Source organism: Mus pahari, chromosome 13 (genome assembly GCF_900095145.1).
Source record: "Mus pahari chromosome 13, PAHARI_EIJ_v1.1, whole genome shotgun sequence".
Taxonomy (NCBI): Eukaryota; Metazoa; Chordata; class Mammalia; order Rodentia; family Muridae; genus Mus; species Mus pahari.
Genome location: NC_034602.1, coordinates 93773334 through 93791647, shown reverse-complemented (window position 1 = coordinate 93791647; position 18314 = coordinate 93773334). Strand labels below are relative to the sequence as shown.

General features: G+C 37.7%; 1 protein-coding gene across 1 annotated transcript in view; it reads right to left on the bottom strand.

The window, feature by feature from the left end:
• Znf326 (zinc finger protein 326) overlaps positions 1 to 18314 on the bottom strand; it is a 34970-nt gene that overhangs the window by 11095 nt on the left and 5561 nt on the right. The window contains exons 3-7 of the mRNA XM_021210470.1: positions 13715 to 13750; positions 13509 to 13620; positions 11111 to 11516; positions 8666 to 8864; positions 3409 to 3520 (exon numbers count right to left, since the gene is read on the bottom strand). Coding sequence (XP_021066129.1) covers positions 3409 to 3520; positions 8666 to 8864; positions 11111 to 11516; positions 13509 to 13620; positions 13715 to 13750 — 865 coding nt within the window. The remainder of the gene's footprint in view (positions 1 to 3408; positions 3521 to 8665; positions 8865 to 11110; positions 11517 to 13508; positions 13621 to 13714; positions 13751 to 18314) is intronic.

The following is an 18314-nucleotide window of genomic DNA, read 5'->3' as shown; positions in this document are numbered from 1 at the left end:
AAAAAAAAAAAAAAAAAAAAGACAACAATTAGATGCAGAAAACTGACAAGATCCAACATGTCCCCAAGGGCTTAGAAGAGACATAACAACATAGTAAGTGCTATGTATGAGACACCCACAACCAGCATCCTAAATGGGCAAAGTTTGAAGCAATCCCACTGAAGTCAAGGAATGTCCACTCTCCCCACTCCTTTTCAATGTTGTGCTTTAAGTGCTAGCTACAGCAATAAGGCAAGAGAAAGACATTAAAGGGATACAAATAGGGAAAGAAATCAAACTATCCCTATTGCAGATGAGATGATAACGATACAGACCCCAGATATTATACCAGGAAATTTTTATAAATGACAAATTAAGCAATGTGACAGGATACAGAATCAATTTGCATGAATCAACAGCTTTTCTATACACCAAGAACAAACATACAAAGACAAGATCATGAACACATCCCCATTCACAATAGCCTCAAAGAAAATTAAGTATCTCCAAATAAACTCAACCAAGGAAGTGAAGAACCTCAAAAATGAAAACTTTAAGCCTCTGAACAAAGAGATTGAAACAGACAGTAAAACATGGAAAGACATCCCATATTCAGGGATTGGAAGAATTAACATGAGGAAAATGACTGTTTTAGCAAAAGCTAGTTACAGATTCAATGTAATCTCAATCAAAATCCCCATCTCATTCTTCACAGAAATAGAAAGAAAACAAAAAACAAAAAACTATCCTAAAATTCCTATGAACCACAAAAGATCCCCTATAGCCAAAACAATCCTGAGCAAAACAAAGCAAAACCATTCCAGATCTTAAGATCTACAGAGCCATAGTAATAAAAATAACATGGTGCTGGCACAGAAACAGACAAGCAGACAACAGAATAAAATTGAAGACCTAAACGTGAGTACACATAGCTTCAACTACTTTATATTTGAACCTTTAATATGGGCCTGGTCTTGAATGAAGCGGGGTAGGAAGGAAGGCTAAGAAAAATCTCATAAAATGTTCATCATCCCTAGCAATAACCAAAAAAGCAAAACAAAACAACTTTGAGATTTCATCTTACCTCCATCAGAATGGCAAAAATTTAAAAAAACAAAAAAACCAACAACAAATGTTAGAGGGGATGCAGGAACAAAGGACGGGGCTGCAAGCAAGTGTAGCTACTGTGGGAATCAGTGTGAAGAACTGTCAAAAAGCTAGGACCCCGCTACAATACTCCTGGCTATGCCCCAAGAACTCAACACCCTACTCCACAGTTAACTGCTCAGATGTGTTCATTGCTCTATTCACAGTAGCTGGGAGATACAAACAACCTCAATGTCCTTCAACTAACAAATGGATAACAAATATGGTGCTTATACACTATGAAGCACTACTCAGCTGCAAAAAAATGAAATCATCAATTTTGCAAGTAAACAGACGAAAAGTTTTTTTGTTTTTTGTTTTTTTTAAAGTACTGAGTGAGTTACCCCAGACCCAGAAAGACAAATGTTACATGTTCTCTTTAAATGCAGCAGGCACCCACACCCTGGCAGTAAGCAATAGTCTGATTGGACTTAGGACCTACTCAACTAGAGGGAATCATGGCTGATCCTAGGAACCTAGCCAACTACCGAAGGCTAGTGAAGTCATAGATCTGAAGAAGAACCTACAACCACCACTTACCAAACCAACACAAGGCCCAAGTACTTTCACCTCTCATAAAGGAAACCTGTCTTTGCAACACACAAAGACCACTACAGAAACCCACAATCAAGCAAAATGCAGAGTTAATGGAACCTAGTCCCAAAACAACTCCCATATGTGAGTCTCCTGCGTCTCAGAAACATTGCACAAGAAGGGGAAAGACTGTAAGAGCCAAAGGACTGGGGAATTTGTTGTGAAATTATGTCTCCTAGTAATGTCAAAAGCCACACCATAAAACTCACCAACATGACTGCCTAAACATGAGCTGAACAAGGACATGCCAAAGTGGATGAGGAAAAGCCCACCAGGCTCAGTGATTAAGAGCACTTGCTGTTCTCGCAGAGGAGCCTGGTTTAGTTCTCAGCACCCACAGGGTAGAAGATCCTCGGCCCTATCACTTCTTCAGCTGCTGCACACATATGATGGATATACATACATGCAAGCAAAGATTCACATTCATGAATATAAATAAAATTTTTGTGATAAATAAATAAATAAGATTTTGAGTCACCAGTCAAATATACTCATCTTTTTCTAAAATTCATTTTGCTTTTATTTAGGTGGGGGTGGGGAGCTATCCAAGGAGGCCAGAGAGGCCACTGGATCCCCTGAAGATAATAACAGGCAAGTCTGTGCCTCACACTCCCAACATGCTGGGAACTAAACATGGGTTTGGAAAAGCAGCACACTCCTCTCCCTGCTGAGCCATCTTTCCAGCCCTCAGCATTTCTTTCATACCTATAATAACTGACTTTAAGCCTGGGAAAAGAATGTTAGAGAAGAAAATCCTTTGTTTTACTCTCCTTTTACATTTTTTAAAAATTTCTAATCTCTATACACAGGATAAGAGGATCTAAAGTGACTCTAAAAGTTTGTTGTTTAATCAAATCTTTTTATTTAGCACAACATTATATATATGTACTACATGCTAATATAAATGCAATCTACTCACAGGTTAATAATTCTGTCAACTGCCTATCACAGCCTGTTTTCAGTGCTGGGCATCACACCATGCACTTATCAGTGTGCTTCCCTGATACATATGTGTACCTGTGGGTTCATGAACAATTTCCCTCCTGTGCCCACTGCTGACAGCATACTTGGCTACACCTATCTCTCTGAAGTGATGGGGATTCTCACATGGGCCGGTCCTTGTGCTGTGCAGCGCACACTCTTACCCACCAACCCATCTCCCAAGCCCACATTATAACCTTTCAATGTGTCATTATCCAAAACTGCCAATGCCTATTCATTCATCATTCTTTCACAATTTTCTCTAGCATCTCTATTGGACATAACTTATACACTAATAAAACACAAGCTTTCCTAGCCAAGAACGCCAATGTCTCTATAGTCAAATCTCGAGACTATCGTCTCTGGCATCCACCACTTAAGTGCTGGGCTTATAGTTCCATTCTGGTATATCTGGTTTACGCAGTACTGAGTACTGAGTAGTTATCAAGGCTTTGTGTATTGAAGGAAAACACTCTACAACAGCCCCAGCCCCAGCCCCAGCCCCAGCCCCAGCCCTTTATTAATTTAGTCAAATCTCTGTGGATTTGAACTTTTTCATATACTGTAAAATATATTTGCCAATTTTAGGAAACTTTTTCGAGATAGGGTCTCATTATGTGGTCTATGTGATATTATGCTTAGGAAACACATCTAGCTTAAAAAATCTACCTTTTAATAAGCCTCATTTTTGATTTAGTGACCACAAACCTGTATCCATCTCCGTATTTTTCACTGTTTTTCTCTCGTCTACGTCTTTGCTTCTCTCGTCGAGCCTCAATTCGCCGCTTTTCTTCTTCTTCATTTTTAGGATCAGTTTTTGCTAAGATTAGGGGGAAAAAAAAACTTCATTTTAATACATTGTGACTTTCTATGTCTGCTTCATTTCTATGTAACTATTTGCTACATATTTTTGTTTAAATCTGCTTATTTTTGCTTATTCTTGTGTTTTATATTCAATATATCTGGACAAAGCATCTAATACTGTATTTCCTATTTTTAATGATAGATTATATGTCTATAATTACAAAAAAGTTTTTTCAATTATTTTTATTTTATGTATGAATATTTTTTGTTTGCATGTATGTAAATGCACCACATGTATAATGTATATGCAGTGTTCATGGAGCCAAAACCTGCAATTGGAGTCACATACAGTTGTTGGCTGCCATGTGGGTGCTATGAACCAAACCTGGGTCCTCTGCAGAGGGAACTCTAACCACTGAGCCATTTCTCCATCCCTGAGAAAAAGTTCTTTTAATGAAACTGAGGAGATGGGTAGGAGGGCTTGCTGCACACGCATGGAGGGTGTATCTCCAGCACTCATGTAAAGAGCAGGCTGTGGTCACACCAGTGCCTAAAACCCCAGCAACACTTTGGGGGGTAGAGAAAGGAGTTAGGGGTTTTGCAATCTACCAGTCTAACTTCTGATTCAGTGAAGGAGTTTGTCTCAAGGACATAAGATAAAGAATGATACAGCAGGAAACCCAAAATTATCCTCTGCCCTCTGCTTATGCACACACAGGTATGGGTACCACAGGTGCAAATATATAAATGGATGAAGAGGGAGAGAGGCAGGAGGGCGGGAGGGAGAGGCTGTGGAGATACAGCTCAGTGGGTGAAATGTGTGCCACACAAGCATAAAGACCTGAGTACAGATCCCTAACACCCACTTAAGAAGCTGGGCAGGCAGCAGACACTTGTCATTCCAGGGCTGGAGAGGCAGACATACAAGGATCTTTGGAGCTTGCTGGCCAAACAAATCAAAATTGCTAAGTTCCAGGTTCAGTGTGAAACCCTGTCTCAAACAAATAACTGAGAAAGATGCCTGATGTTCATCTTTGGTGTCCACATACATGAACACATATAGCCTTCACCATCAACACATATATAAATACATAGCACAAAATATAAATAAACCAGGCCCAGTGCCCTGTGCCTATAATTTCAAGCACCTAGGAAGCAGAGGTAGGAGAATGTAGACTTTAAATTCTTCCTCCACTACAAAGTTCAAGGCATGGGATAACTACATTCAAAATAATTAAATGATGGGAAATAATATGAAGCAAATTCTGTTGTAGTCGAAAAGAAGTCCAGGTGCAAAGCTTTTAGGCACAGAAGCCGCCTTAGTATAACCTGGCTCTGCCACTTCCTGGGTGTTTGACCCAAGATGCCAATCATCTGTCTTTGCTGTTTTGTCAGCTCTATAAAGTTTGACACATATAACTACCCCTCATTAGCTTGACTTAAAATATACCAAGTAATGTGTGTATACTCTTTAACTAGTGCCATGTACAGGAAGCATTCAGTAAATACTAACACTTAAAATCTGGGGCTGGCTGGAGAGATGGCTAAAGAGCACTGAGTCTTCTTCCAAAGGGCTTGGCTTTAATTCCTAGCACTCCTGAGGGCTCACAACTATCCCTAACTCCAATTCCAGGGGACACAACACCCTCTTCTGGCCTCTATGAGGACCATTCATGCATATGGTATAGAAATATGCATATAAGCAAAACATTCATACACAGAAAATATAAATAAGTAAATAAATCTGGAAAAGTACCCCCCAAAAGAAAAAAATACACTTTAAAAACATGCTTTTATCAAATTGTATATACTTAGCAATATTTAATTTAAATGGAGATAAAACATTAAAAAACAAATACACTGTTGGTATTTCAAAATTTACAATAAGCACCTACTTTTAAATTAAAATATATTTAATTAGAAACTATTCTGGGCTTGATTGCTCACTGACTCCTTTTAGGAGGGATTCTTACTATCGTCACTGTTGTTTAAAGCAATTCCTTCAATGAAACTACTCAGTAAGGGGCTGGAGAGATGGCTCAGCAGTTAAGAGCACTGACTGCTCTTCGGAAGGACGTGAATTCAAATCCCAGCAACCACATGGTGGCTCACAACCATCCATAATGAGATCTGATGCCCTCTTCTTCCCCCTCTACAGCAAGTGAGGGGGGCTGGAGTGAGAAGAAAGTGTCTGAAGACAGCTACAATGTACTTAAAAGAGCTGAAGGGGTCTGCAAGGAGGAACAACAATATGAACTAACCAGTACCCCCAGAGCTCGGGTCTCTAGCTGCATATGTAGCAGAAGATGGCCTAGTCAGCCATCATTGGGAGGAGAGGCCCTTGGTCTTGCAAAGATCATATGCCCCAGTGCAGGGGAACACCAGGGCCAAGAAGTGGGAGTGGGTGGGTTGGGTAGCAGGGCAGGGGGAGGGTATAGGGGACTTTCAGGATAGCATTTGAAATGTAAATGAAGAAAATATCCAATAAAAATTGTTTAAAATAAATAATTTTTTCAAAAAAAAGAAACTACTCAATAAGAAGCTCAGATTTTAAAGTTGTTTTGGTAAAAAAAAAGTTTATAGTTTTCGCAAAACAAGTTTGAAATATATGACATCATTTGTATTGCTAAGAACTTATTCTGTATTCTCTTTGTACATACAATTCATCCTTGGCCACACACTACACAGCACATATATGCTTTTGTGATGACCACTAGGTTTTTTTGGGTAGACCTCTAGGAATGGATTGCTGAGTCATAATTCAGTTTAATCGCCTGAGGGATGCCAGGCTCCTTTTCATAGTGCATGCCCCGTTGTTCATAGTTTTACAGCAGTGTAGAAACTTCTCCACAGATACCAAGCACATTGGCAAATAGCCATAATTCCAATGACCAGGACCCAACGTAGGAGGATTACCCTGAGCTGGTCTAGTTATGGCCAAAGCTAACTTGACCACCTTGAAATGGAAACCATCTCAAATTCTATAGGCCAATAATGAGTCAGCCAGGACTATAGAACATGATCACATTTCCAAAAGAAAGGGAAAAGGAGGTAGTGAAATGGCTCAGCAGACAGTGTTTGCCATGCAAGTCTGGCAACCTCAAATTATCCTTAGAATCCTAAAAAGCTAGAAGGAAAGAACCAACTCCAACAAACTGTCCTCTGACACATGTGCACCCTTTCCTTCCCTTTCTAAATCAATTGATTTTTTTTTCCAATTAATCAATTGTTTTTATAATTCTCCATAGACATGCTAGGCTGGTTAAAGACCTTTTTTATCCTCCTCACTCTGAAGGACATGAAATAGATGGTACTGTCAGCATTCATCTGACAAGTGACTGTCAGTGAGCTTTACATTTACTGACTGGTTAATTTTAGGTCTTTTTGAAGAAATATTGAATATATTTTGTCTACTAAGTTATCTATGTCTTTTGTTAGTGAGTTAAAGTTCATTATATACTCTGGATAACAAGTCCTTTCTTAGATACAAAGTCGGCAAAAATAATTTTTTACATTTTATGAGGAGTTAAACAAAGTCTGGAAAGATGGCTCAACAGTTAAGAGCACTGACTGCTCTTCCAGAGGTCCCGAGTTCAATTCCCAGAAACCACATGGTGGCTCACAACCATCTGTAATGGGATCAGATGCCCATTTCTGGTGTGTCTGAAGACAGTGACAGTGTGTTCATACATATAAAATAAATCTTTATTTAAAAAGAAAGAAAAGAAAGATACAAAATCTTATGTATCCAACATGATTTCAAATTCACAATCCTTCTGCCTCAGGCTCCCAAGTCCTGAGATTACAGGTGTATACCACCATACACAATTTCTTTTCACTTTCTACTAATGACAGCATGTGAAGCACAAAGGTTTTTAATTTTGATGAAATTTAGTTTTTATGTTTACTTGTTGCTCATGCTTTTGGTGTTCTGTATAAAAATTCCTTGCTAAATACAAAGTCATGAATACTTACCTATGCTTTCTGCTAAGAGGTTTTTGAATTTTGTTATTAGAAGCAGTTCTTTTGTGTTAGCATTTGTATAAAGCAAGTCAGCTGGTTTAACCACTACAGACAAAGACTGTTCTCTCCTACGCTGAAGTCAATCTCCACAGTCTTGTTAGAACCAGTGGATCATGTATGGCTCCCTTCCTGTTTCTCAATTCTCTCCCACAGATCCAAGTATGTCAGTCATTGGGCCAGTACCTCTTTATTTGAACTAAGACTGCAAATTGTAAAGTGTAAATTTTTTTGTGTCTTTTTAAGCTTGTTACTAGGTGTGTCACACCCCTCGACACTAGTATAAATTATTTTATTCCCATCTTCATATGGGCTTGAATTTTCCAATTCTGTAATAACAGAAATATGATTATCTCTAAGAGATATCATCTCCAGAAGACTAAAAACAAATTTTCTAGAAGAAACATATGACCTAGTGCCAAGGACTAGGAAATTTTCCTTCCCTTTGTCCCGATATAGAGAGTTCTGTACAGTATAACATATACTCCTCTAACAATAAATATAACATCCAAGAAAGGAATCTGAATCAAAGTAATCTGCAAAGCCTTTTAAAAAATACATGATGCTGGGTGTAATAGCACATGCCCTTAATCTTATCACGCAGAAGGTAGAGACAAGTGAATCTCTGTGAGTTCAAGGCCAGCCTGGTCTATATATCAAGTTCTAGGCCATCCAGAACTATATAGTGAGACCTTGTCTCAAGAAAGAGAGGTAACTAAGGCTCAGAGAAAAATAAATTTACCAGTACACATTAATTTTAAAGGCACATTTGAGGGCTGACTATAGATGAGCAAGGAAAGGCACCTGCCACCATGCCTGACGACCTGAAGTCAATTCCTGGTACCCACACAGTGGAATAACAGAAATAAGTGTTGCAGGTTGTAGTCTGCCCTTCTACATGCATACTGTGGCAAGCACATGCCACTGTACGTGCGTACGTACTTACGTACATACATACATACATAAAAAACAATCAAACATATATTTGAATGGTAACACTTGATTAATGACTCCATGATGGGGTTCACAGGTCTATTTTCCGTTATAACCCTGATGTACTTTTCTATATGAAGACTAAGAATCACCATAGATCAATGTGTTCTAAGGATAAAGCAGCATCCTGGACGACGGTCTTACTTACTAGGTGATTTGCTGAGGTTCATCTTATCCATAGGTTTTGCTAGCTTAGGTTTCTTGATAAAGGCTCCCCCAGGCTTAATAAATATTTGCATCATTTTTCTTTTTATTCCTCTTGCAGTAGCAATCGTCACATTGGCAGGTTTGTTTTGATAGTCAACAATAATTCCAGGTCTATGGAAGCTTCCAAAATCACCCATATGCTGTAATTTGTGAAATCAAGAAACATTAGCATAATGTCAATAGATTAACTATGAATTAATACAATTCGTTTGTCGCCTATTTACTAGTTTTCACCTGAAAATTCTGTGGAACGTAACTGAATTTTACATGTCCACTCTGAGAAAGCACATATACAAATTTTATAAATTATTACATGAACTTAATTCCAATGAATTAGAATTTCCAATATTACATAGGTGGGTATGTCCTTTTTTAAAAAATTTTACAATTCAAAATTGTTAGAGATCATAAACACCGTGTGCCCGTCAGAAGGTCACCACTTGTACAACTCTCTGACAACCCCTCTCCAGAGTTCCTACTTGATGGTTTCCCATCAAAGACCTTAGAAGAAACCTTTATTTTACTAAAACCTTGTTTAAAAGATGATCATATGTGTAGTTTAGAGAAAAAAGAACCGTTTAGGATTCTGTCTGTTGAAACGGGAGTGAGGAGATGAGATGGAACATTAGCATGAAGTAGGAGAGGCAAGCACAGCAAGCATCAGCTTCCAAGACTTCAGATAGAGGGCTGCACACCTGACGTATACTCTGACGGGCCAGTCACACCTACCTAAAGGACACAGTAGGACCCCAGAAGCCCAAGAAACAAGTTTACAGATGAAGAGTCATACCAGCAAATGACTCTGCCCCTTCCTCTTCTCTTACCATTAACAAAATCCACTATACCTAGAGGCCATGTGCGTAGAGATTTATTCTGCTAGTCTTACTTTGAGAAGGTAAAGATTGAGGAGTAATCTAAAGAGAAGGTCCCAATGGGAATTGTACAAGTGACGGCTAGAATGAAGATCCTACCAGTTCATCTACTTGGCTAACAGAAGGAAGGAGAGAGAAGCCCACTCAGACCAGAATTGTAAATACAAAGTTCTACTACCAAGGAAACAAAAGAGATGCCTGAGTCTTCATTAAGAAAAAAAAAAATCCTTTGCCTAAAATTATACAGCACGGAAGATATTAAATATTTTTCCAAATTTTTAAACTAGAATGTATTTTCAGTTTCAAACCCAAAGCCTACTACTCCGACTACTTTGAACTAACCTACAAGTCATCACATACGGAGCACCGACACTGCTGCCTACACAGTGACATATGATTGGAAGTAGCTACCTAACCTGTGAGATTTACATAAACGTCTCATGTAATTTATATGGTCAAATCAGAAAAACCTTCAGTACAAACATTAAAGGTGCAATGCATTTTATGTTAAGTAAAGAGTGACTGTTAAAAATGCAAACTTCCTACAGGAAGACAAGCTACAGTGATGACTGAAGGCTAATGAACAGTCAAACCACACGCCCTACTATAGTTTTTCTCAATAAACACAACTGACTTTAATAAAACATCTTATACCATAAAAATATAAATATGCAATAGCATATATATGCCCAAGCTACATAATCCCATACTCTATATACCCTAAATAGGTAAAAGTTTATCACCAAGTTACCCAAAACCACAAAGCCTAACTGTTACACTGTACTCTGAAGTTAAACACCTATGAGCTAGTATATTTATCCAGTTAGGCAATGGCTTGCAAAATATTACTTCCTAGGAAGGAACCATAAACGTATATTCAAGTAAGAGATTCTTTCTCAATAAAGCTAGGGGAAATTAAAGTCACCAATAGGACATACAGTAAGAGAGCAAGTTACCAAAATAATATTGACCTCAAATCATTCTGCCATCTAGAATACATATCAACTTCTTCACCATGTAAACATGGCTAAGCAATCCTCATCTATCACTGACTTTTGATCTCATGTGTTTCACAGGAAACAGAACCTGAAGGGATTCTACTTGCTAGAGTTTAGTTACACAGGATAAATATGTTATACATTGCACCTTTAACCTACGCAGAAGCTCAAAAGGCTGTTACCTTTTACAGTAATCCAACAACTATCTCACTAGCAAAACTGCTAGTGTTCACAAGGAAAAATGCAACTCCTTTTAACCCCTTTTAGACCAAACCTAATATCCTCACCTTTTTCATAAAGGGAGAGTTGAGAAAACTTCATGAATAATCATCTCACACTGCAACTTATTTTCTAAGGTGCTGGAAAACTTTTGCAGCTAACCTAAAATGTTATAACTCAGCTTCTAGTTAAAATACACTGGGACAAACAGTGTTTTTCTCATTGAAAACCATGGTCTTGAAAGGGTTTAAAAGAGTGACTATTGAAAAGAATCTGAGAAGATTCTGTTGTACTTACTCCTCGGCCTCGGCCTCTGCCTGTTGATGGTCCTCCAAAAGCATCATAGCTTCTGCTTCCAAACGTACTTTCAGGATAAGCAGGCGTTCCTCTCCCCCGAGAGCCTACAGGTGCAGGCTTCATATGGGGTGAAGAAAAACTGCTGTAGGAAGAGTAATTCTCTCTTCCTCTGTCCTCCATAAACCCAGGCCTCAATTTTGAACGGGAGTAAGGTGCTTCCCAGCTAGACCCGCCCTGGTTTCTACCTCCGAAAGAGTCAAGGCTATTCCGGTAGGAGCTCTCAAATCGACCACCATAACTACCTCCGAAGCGGGTTTGTTCGGGTTCATTAAAACCATAGCCAGATCTGTACAGATCTCGCCCACCCAGAGAAGACCTGGAGTCGTAAGACTCATAAGGTCCAAACCTGGAAAAGTTGCACAGTGAGGGAAAAAACAAAAGTAAGCTTACTAATGTTAGACAATTCAAAAGACAAGTTATCAGATGACATTTATCAACTAAAATTCATTTATACCATAGTGGTTTGCATAGTTCTACTTTGCTCACACTTGATTAGGGCTGGGCAGTTCAACATGAGACCAGACAGAAAGCTATCTGAGTCAGCTTCTAAATATAAATTGAGCTCAGTTAACTTTAGTTTTATACTCTGCCTTTTAGCAGCTTTTCTATTTTAATGACTCATCTGTCTAATAATTAAAGCCCAGCCCTAGTCTTAGAAAAGATTATTTGCTAAAGTTTACAAACTAATTAAACTTTCTTCACTCCTTCTCTAAATCTGAAAATTACAAAATATTTACAATATTTTGGCTTTTCGTAGGGACACAAGTTGAAGGCTGCATAAATGGGGGGGTCTTTGTGACACTGATTCTTTGCACCTCAATAATCTATATCACAAAACTGCCTCAATTTGACTGCAATAGCCAAAGCTGAGGAATTAACTCAGATTATAAAGTTTGACATTCTGCCAAACTTCAACCAGGGCCAGTCCTTAAAAACTCTGATATAGACTACTAGTATATCTAACAAATCTACAAGACTAAACATGTAAAATAGAACATAAAAGTAAAGGACCACTAACATATAATAAACCCTCTACATATGATTTTCAAAGCAGATGAGAAAGAATACATTTTATTATGCCTGCAATTATTTGAAAAAGTATTTCCTATCAGAAAACTATCACATAAAACTACTCTAAAAGGTAAGCACAGTCTCAACAGAAAAAAGCAAATAATTTTACTTATCACAATCCAAAACAAGGATTACAGAAGTTGCTTGTTATCTTAAAACAGTTTTTAAAAAGCTCACAATTACACAGGAAATGAATGATAACAGCTACAGAAATACTTTATGTACAGTACACTTACAATGTAAGAGGGCAGTAACTGATACACTAAAACATTTAACTGAAGTTATACTGGTCAATGATTTACAGGTCATTCAATTGAAGATACTATTTAATTCTGAAGCCTGGTAGCCATATAAAGGACAGTAATTAACTGCTTGTTTCCTTGACTTTACTCTACTATAAACCCCAGTGGCACACATGAAGCACACAGAAAAGCCAGCATCGCTCAAGTCCATCATTAAGGAATCCAGACCCTTCAGTTTACGAAGAATGATGATCTCAAATGTCTAACTAGTTTATATTTAGAAGCAAGTTTTGTATCTCAAAAAAAAGACCCCTTTTAAAGTTACTAAAATATGAGCAACCCTAAGACCTGTGGTTGTTTGACTTAAATTTCACAGAGTATCAACACTGAAACAGAAATAGTCTAGACTGTAGTTAAAGGTGCAGTGTCCATGGCTTTAATACAATACCCCTAATTTTTAAGCACAAGTGTTTTGAATGTAAGCAGAAGCTGCCTGTAACAATTTGGACATGATTTAAAGAATAGTTCTATTATTACAATATGCTCTTCAAACTTGCTTGAAAAGTAAATGTTTCTTAGAAACTGAAAGCTGCTAGACTGGCTCAGGTAAAGCCACTCTAGGTAGCCTATTTTACTGTTACAGTGCCCACATCAGAAACAAAAACAAAACCCAATTTTTTTCAACAATAGTTCACAAATAAATATTTCTGACAATATTTTCATCATTTCATCAGGACATTTTGACTGATAAGGAACTAGAAGTAAAAGTTCTTTTTAAAGTGTTCACTGTTAAAGAATATATTATTCTATTACGCTGAAATAAAAGATAAATGCTATCCTCCTAAAATAATGTCTGCCATGAGACTGAGAAAAATTTTATACCCATTAATTAGAACCTTTAAATATTTAAGGTGAGTATTCAATACCTCAAAATTCAAGTATCATAAAAGCCTAAGGAATACTTAATACATCCAGAATCTTATAGTTGTCTAATTATTTGGCCAAGTGATTAAGCAATTTATTACCTGCTACCCCCACCACCACCACTGTGATTGTCCATGCCATAGGACTGGTTTAGGTAGGAATCCATGGATCTTTGACCCCCATAGGATCCATGGCCATAGTCACGATCCAGCCCTATAAGAGTTTAAAAAGAAAAAAATTAAATGCTGCTCACCTTTACTGGCACTCAAAAGAAGAATTTTTAGATAAATATCCTTGAATGCCAGACCTCCGTAAGATCCAGGGCCATAATCACGATCCATTCCTGAAAGAATCAACAAGAGATTATTAATAAAATACACCATTTTCTCCACAGAATGTTTCATTAAATACAAAATATTCACCAGGCAGTGGTGTTGCAAGCCTTTAATCCCAGAACTCAGGAGGCAGAGGCAGGCAGATCTGTTTCATCCTGGTCTACAAAGCAAATTCCAGGACAGCCAAGGCTACATAGAAAAACCTGGTCTCAAAAAAAACACAAACAAACAAACAAACAAAACAAAACAAAAAAAAAAACAGGGCTAGAGAGATGGCTCAGTGGTTAGGAGCACTGACTGCTCTTCCAGAGGTCCTGAGTTCAATTCCCAGCAACCACATGGTGGCTCAACCATCTGTAACAGGATCCGATGTCCTCTTCTGGTGTGTCTGAACATAGCAACAGTGTACTCATATAAATAAAATCAATCTTTTTTAAAAAAAAAGAATATGAAAACCCCACAATATATGCACACGAATCAACTAAACCATCGGCATTAACATTTTAGCTCAATAAAGATTAAAAAATGGCAAAATGATAATCTATTGAAAAACTATTTGCTTACAAACTTTCATTTTTCAAAGAATACGAGACCATCAACTACAAAAATCTATCTTAAAATTACTTTCAGTGTAAGCAATAGTTAGTGGGGCACTATTTTAATATATTGTATTAAATATATTATATATAGTATTACAAAAAAGGTAATATATAAACTTATTGTATAACTGCTAGTCTCAAAATGTCAGCATTTAGTAAATGCCAGCAGTTTTTTTTTGACCTGAGTATATTATGATGTAAATATACTACACTTGTTTTTCTGTACTAATTGCTCCCAAAATATCTAAAATCTCAAGAACACTTATATTTTCAACTAGAAATATTCACAGTTACAGATAAAGATATTTTAGCAAGTAAAACCACAAACTAAAACCAATCTTTTGGCCCTGTGTCTGAGAACAAGGCCTCAACGAATGTTTCAATTCTCAATTTTTTCGAATAAAAGAAATGAGTGTAAATTTTTGCATCACAAACAATAAAAAAATTCCAGTATAGGAGGAAGCAAACCTATACTAAAAAACCAAAGGTCAAAATTAATTGATAATGACTATAAAAACTATTATTTAAATGTTTTCTGTAAAGTCCCTTAAAATGCCTCATTACTACTATCCTGTATTTTTATTATAAATACAACAGTATACTGAGTAAACCTTAATTTATATTTTTACAAGTGCTGAGCTATACTTACAACCGTCTCTACTCTGAACAAAGATGATGATGACTTTACATAAATACTACTCGCAATCTCACCTTTCAAGCCGGAAAGTGACTTCAATCAAATAAAAAAAAGTATTATTTAATCTTTTCACTTCTGAGGTTTGCAAACTAAAGTCCACGATGAGGAAATGAGCCTCTTGGTGTCTTGTGGGTGTTCTATCGAACTTCATGCTGGTTTTCACTACATCAAACATTTCTTTCTCCCAACCCAACTATCTGCTTGGAGTCTTTTAACTTTTTAAAAACCTATTTCAACTACTAAGCTATTCAAGGAAACTTTGAATGGTAGTCTCAGATGACTATCATCTTTCTTCCATTTCCAAAATCCTAAAGGTTTATACAGTACCACTAGGGTCTGCTGTTGCAGCCTCATCCTTCACTTCTAATCTTTATTTGTAGGGTGGGTGTGGGTGGGTGTGGGCACATGGAAAAGTCACAAATTCAGATGGTCAGGCTTGGCGGCAAGTAAGCTGAGCCATGCCACCAGCCCATAATTTTTTTTTTCAAAACAGGGCTTCTCTTTTGTAGCCCTGGCTGTCCTAGAACTTACTCTGTAGACCAGGCTGCCTCAAACTCACGTAGATCTGCCTACCTCTCTGCCTCTGGAGTGCTGGGACTAAAGGCACACACCATCACATTTGAAAATTTCTAGTTGTTTTTTTTTTAAAGATTTATTTATTATTATATATAAGTACACTGTAGCTGTCTTCAGATACACCAGAAGAGGGCATCAGATCTCGTTACGGATGGTTGTGAGCCACCATGTAGTTGCTGGGATTTGAACTCGGGACCTTTGGAAGAGCAGTCAGTGATCTTAACCACTGAGCCATCTCTCCAGCCCAAATTTCTAGTTTTTAATGCATCTTAGAGGAGCAGTTATCATAGAATGGTTTACTGACCTGAGTTCCTGAGATCCTTTCCAGGAATCCATAAGACCAAAAGTATTTTCATAAATAGCAAGAATATTATTAGCCTTTTTTATAGCATTTACATTAAAAAGTATACAAATATTGTGGGTAACTGGCATTTCAGTACAAATCAAGGAAGTATGAAGCACCAGGCTAATCTAGCAGCCGTTACATTAATATCACATACACATGAAAAACAACCAAGTCTTACATCACCTTTGCTTAAAAATGCCCTTGACAGGATAACTGTTAATTGTGATTTAACTACACCTTTTTTTTACTCAATGTAATGAAACAGGAAATGCACAGCAAGCAATTGTGCTACATACCAAAGTATTAGTTATCTCCAAAAACAGCTATTGTAGCATTAAATAGTTTTTATGAAGAACACTTTTCAGTAGTTAGAATGGAAGAAAAAATTATGGTTTTCATGGTACTATAAACTTGGCCAAAGGCTCACAGCTGGATAACAGGCCCTAGGAACGTATCCCTTACTGTGGTCTTGTTAAAAGGAGTTGGTGCAGACTCCTTCTGATACGTCCTGGTCAGAGGTGCTTCTGTTTATAGTAGGCAGGAGTTAGTGGAGAGATTCCTGACGGGCCCAAGTACTGAGCAGACATAACCCTATGGAGCACATCAGTATCATCCCCTGCCGCTCAGGGACACATGAGGATGGGGCAGAAAGAGCATAGAGCCAAAGACTCAGGAGGAGTGCTGTGCAATGCTGTCTGGCCTGGAGAGGGTGCGCAAAGCACAACCAGCAGGCTGAGGAACCACTGGCAGGCAGTTAATGGCTGCCCAGGGAGAGGGAGTCATTTTCTTTAAGGTATCCACTGGTAAGTTGCCCATGTCCCATGTTTATTTAAACACACACCCATGCTCATTCAAGCAACCCTAATCAAACTCAGCAGGCCACAGAAAGAGACATAAACATAAAAGGGGGTGTTGGGAAGAGGCACAGAGAGTTCAAGAGGAGTAAGAAAGGATAGTAGGGATGGGTATACTAAAAATACATTTGTATCATGTACAAATTGTCAAAGATAAATTACATTTTGCAAACCCATGTTTTCCAGACATTCAGTAAACATTTTCTCACAAATGCAATAAAGCTGATGCTATAAAGAGAAAAAAACTAGGGCTGGAGAGATGGCTCAGAGGTTAAGAGCAGTGACTGCTCTTCCAGGGGACCTGAGTTCAAATCCCAGCAATCACATGGTGGCTCACAACCATCTGTAATGGGATCTTAGGCCCTCTTCTGATGTGTCTGAAGACAGCTACAGTGTACTTACATATAATAAATAAATAAATTTTTTTAAAAAGTTTTCCTTTAAAAAAAAGAGAAACTATTTGCCGCTAATGACAAAATTCATACTTTAAACTGAAAAAACTCAAAATTTTTATCTACCACTGCCAACCTGACAGCTACCCAACACTTAAAAGGTTTCCTAAGTGGTTGATGTTATTAATATGATTTTTTTATTGTACACTAAATTTGGAAAGTCATATGCCTGTACCTCTCATACAGAGGACAATTCTAAGATGAAAATAACATTACCAACATTAAATTTCCTGCAAGGTCTCTACCTAAGAAATAACCCCAACGTGAACTTTAGCCCAATAGAGAAAGCAGAGAGGTTAGTTACTTCTACCGGTTTCTGAGTTAGCAGCGGCTATCCTAGCTTTGACTTTTCAGCCTATATCTCCCTGCAGGGTTGCAGGATGACTGGTGTTTGGAACACTCACTGCTCAGGCACTGTGTAGAAAGAATACCAAGAGTGCTTCTCACCACAGCAGCTCTCACTGCTCACATGCAGTAATTAGTTAAGACAGAGAGTCTGTCTATCACACAGAATCAGTGTGCTAACGAGAAAGAAATCCTGTAAATAACTTTTCTCCCAACTTACCAAAATACATTTTAAAACAATTTTTAAAATGTAACTTTAAGGATTTTTATCTCTTTACCATTAAGTGAGAAAGTAACTTATTCAGAAAACAAATCTGCCCTAATCATTTGAATCAACTGTATTCTATCTACTTGAATCACTATTACATAAATAACTCACTGAGTTGTGGAATATCCAGCAAAAACTAAAATATGATCAAAATAACTAGCTGTGTGACATCAGGTCTTGAATGGAACTCCTTTCATGCTCCTGTGCTGACAGCATTGCCTACTACTGTAACCGTCACCTACATCACTACAGTCTTCCAACTCGTTTTCCTACTTCCATTTTTACTCCCCTTCTGTAAAGATAAAAGCCAGAACTGTTGCAATATAAGTCATGTCCAATTATGGTTTCCCACTTTATGCCAACTTAAAACTAACTAACTCACTCTCTCTCTCTCTCTCTCTCTCTCTCTCTCTCTCTCTCTCTCTCTCTCTCTCT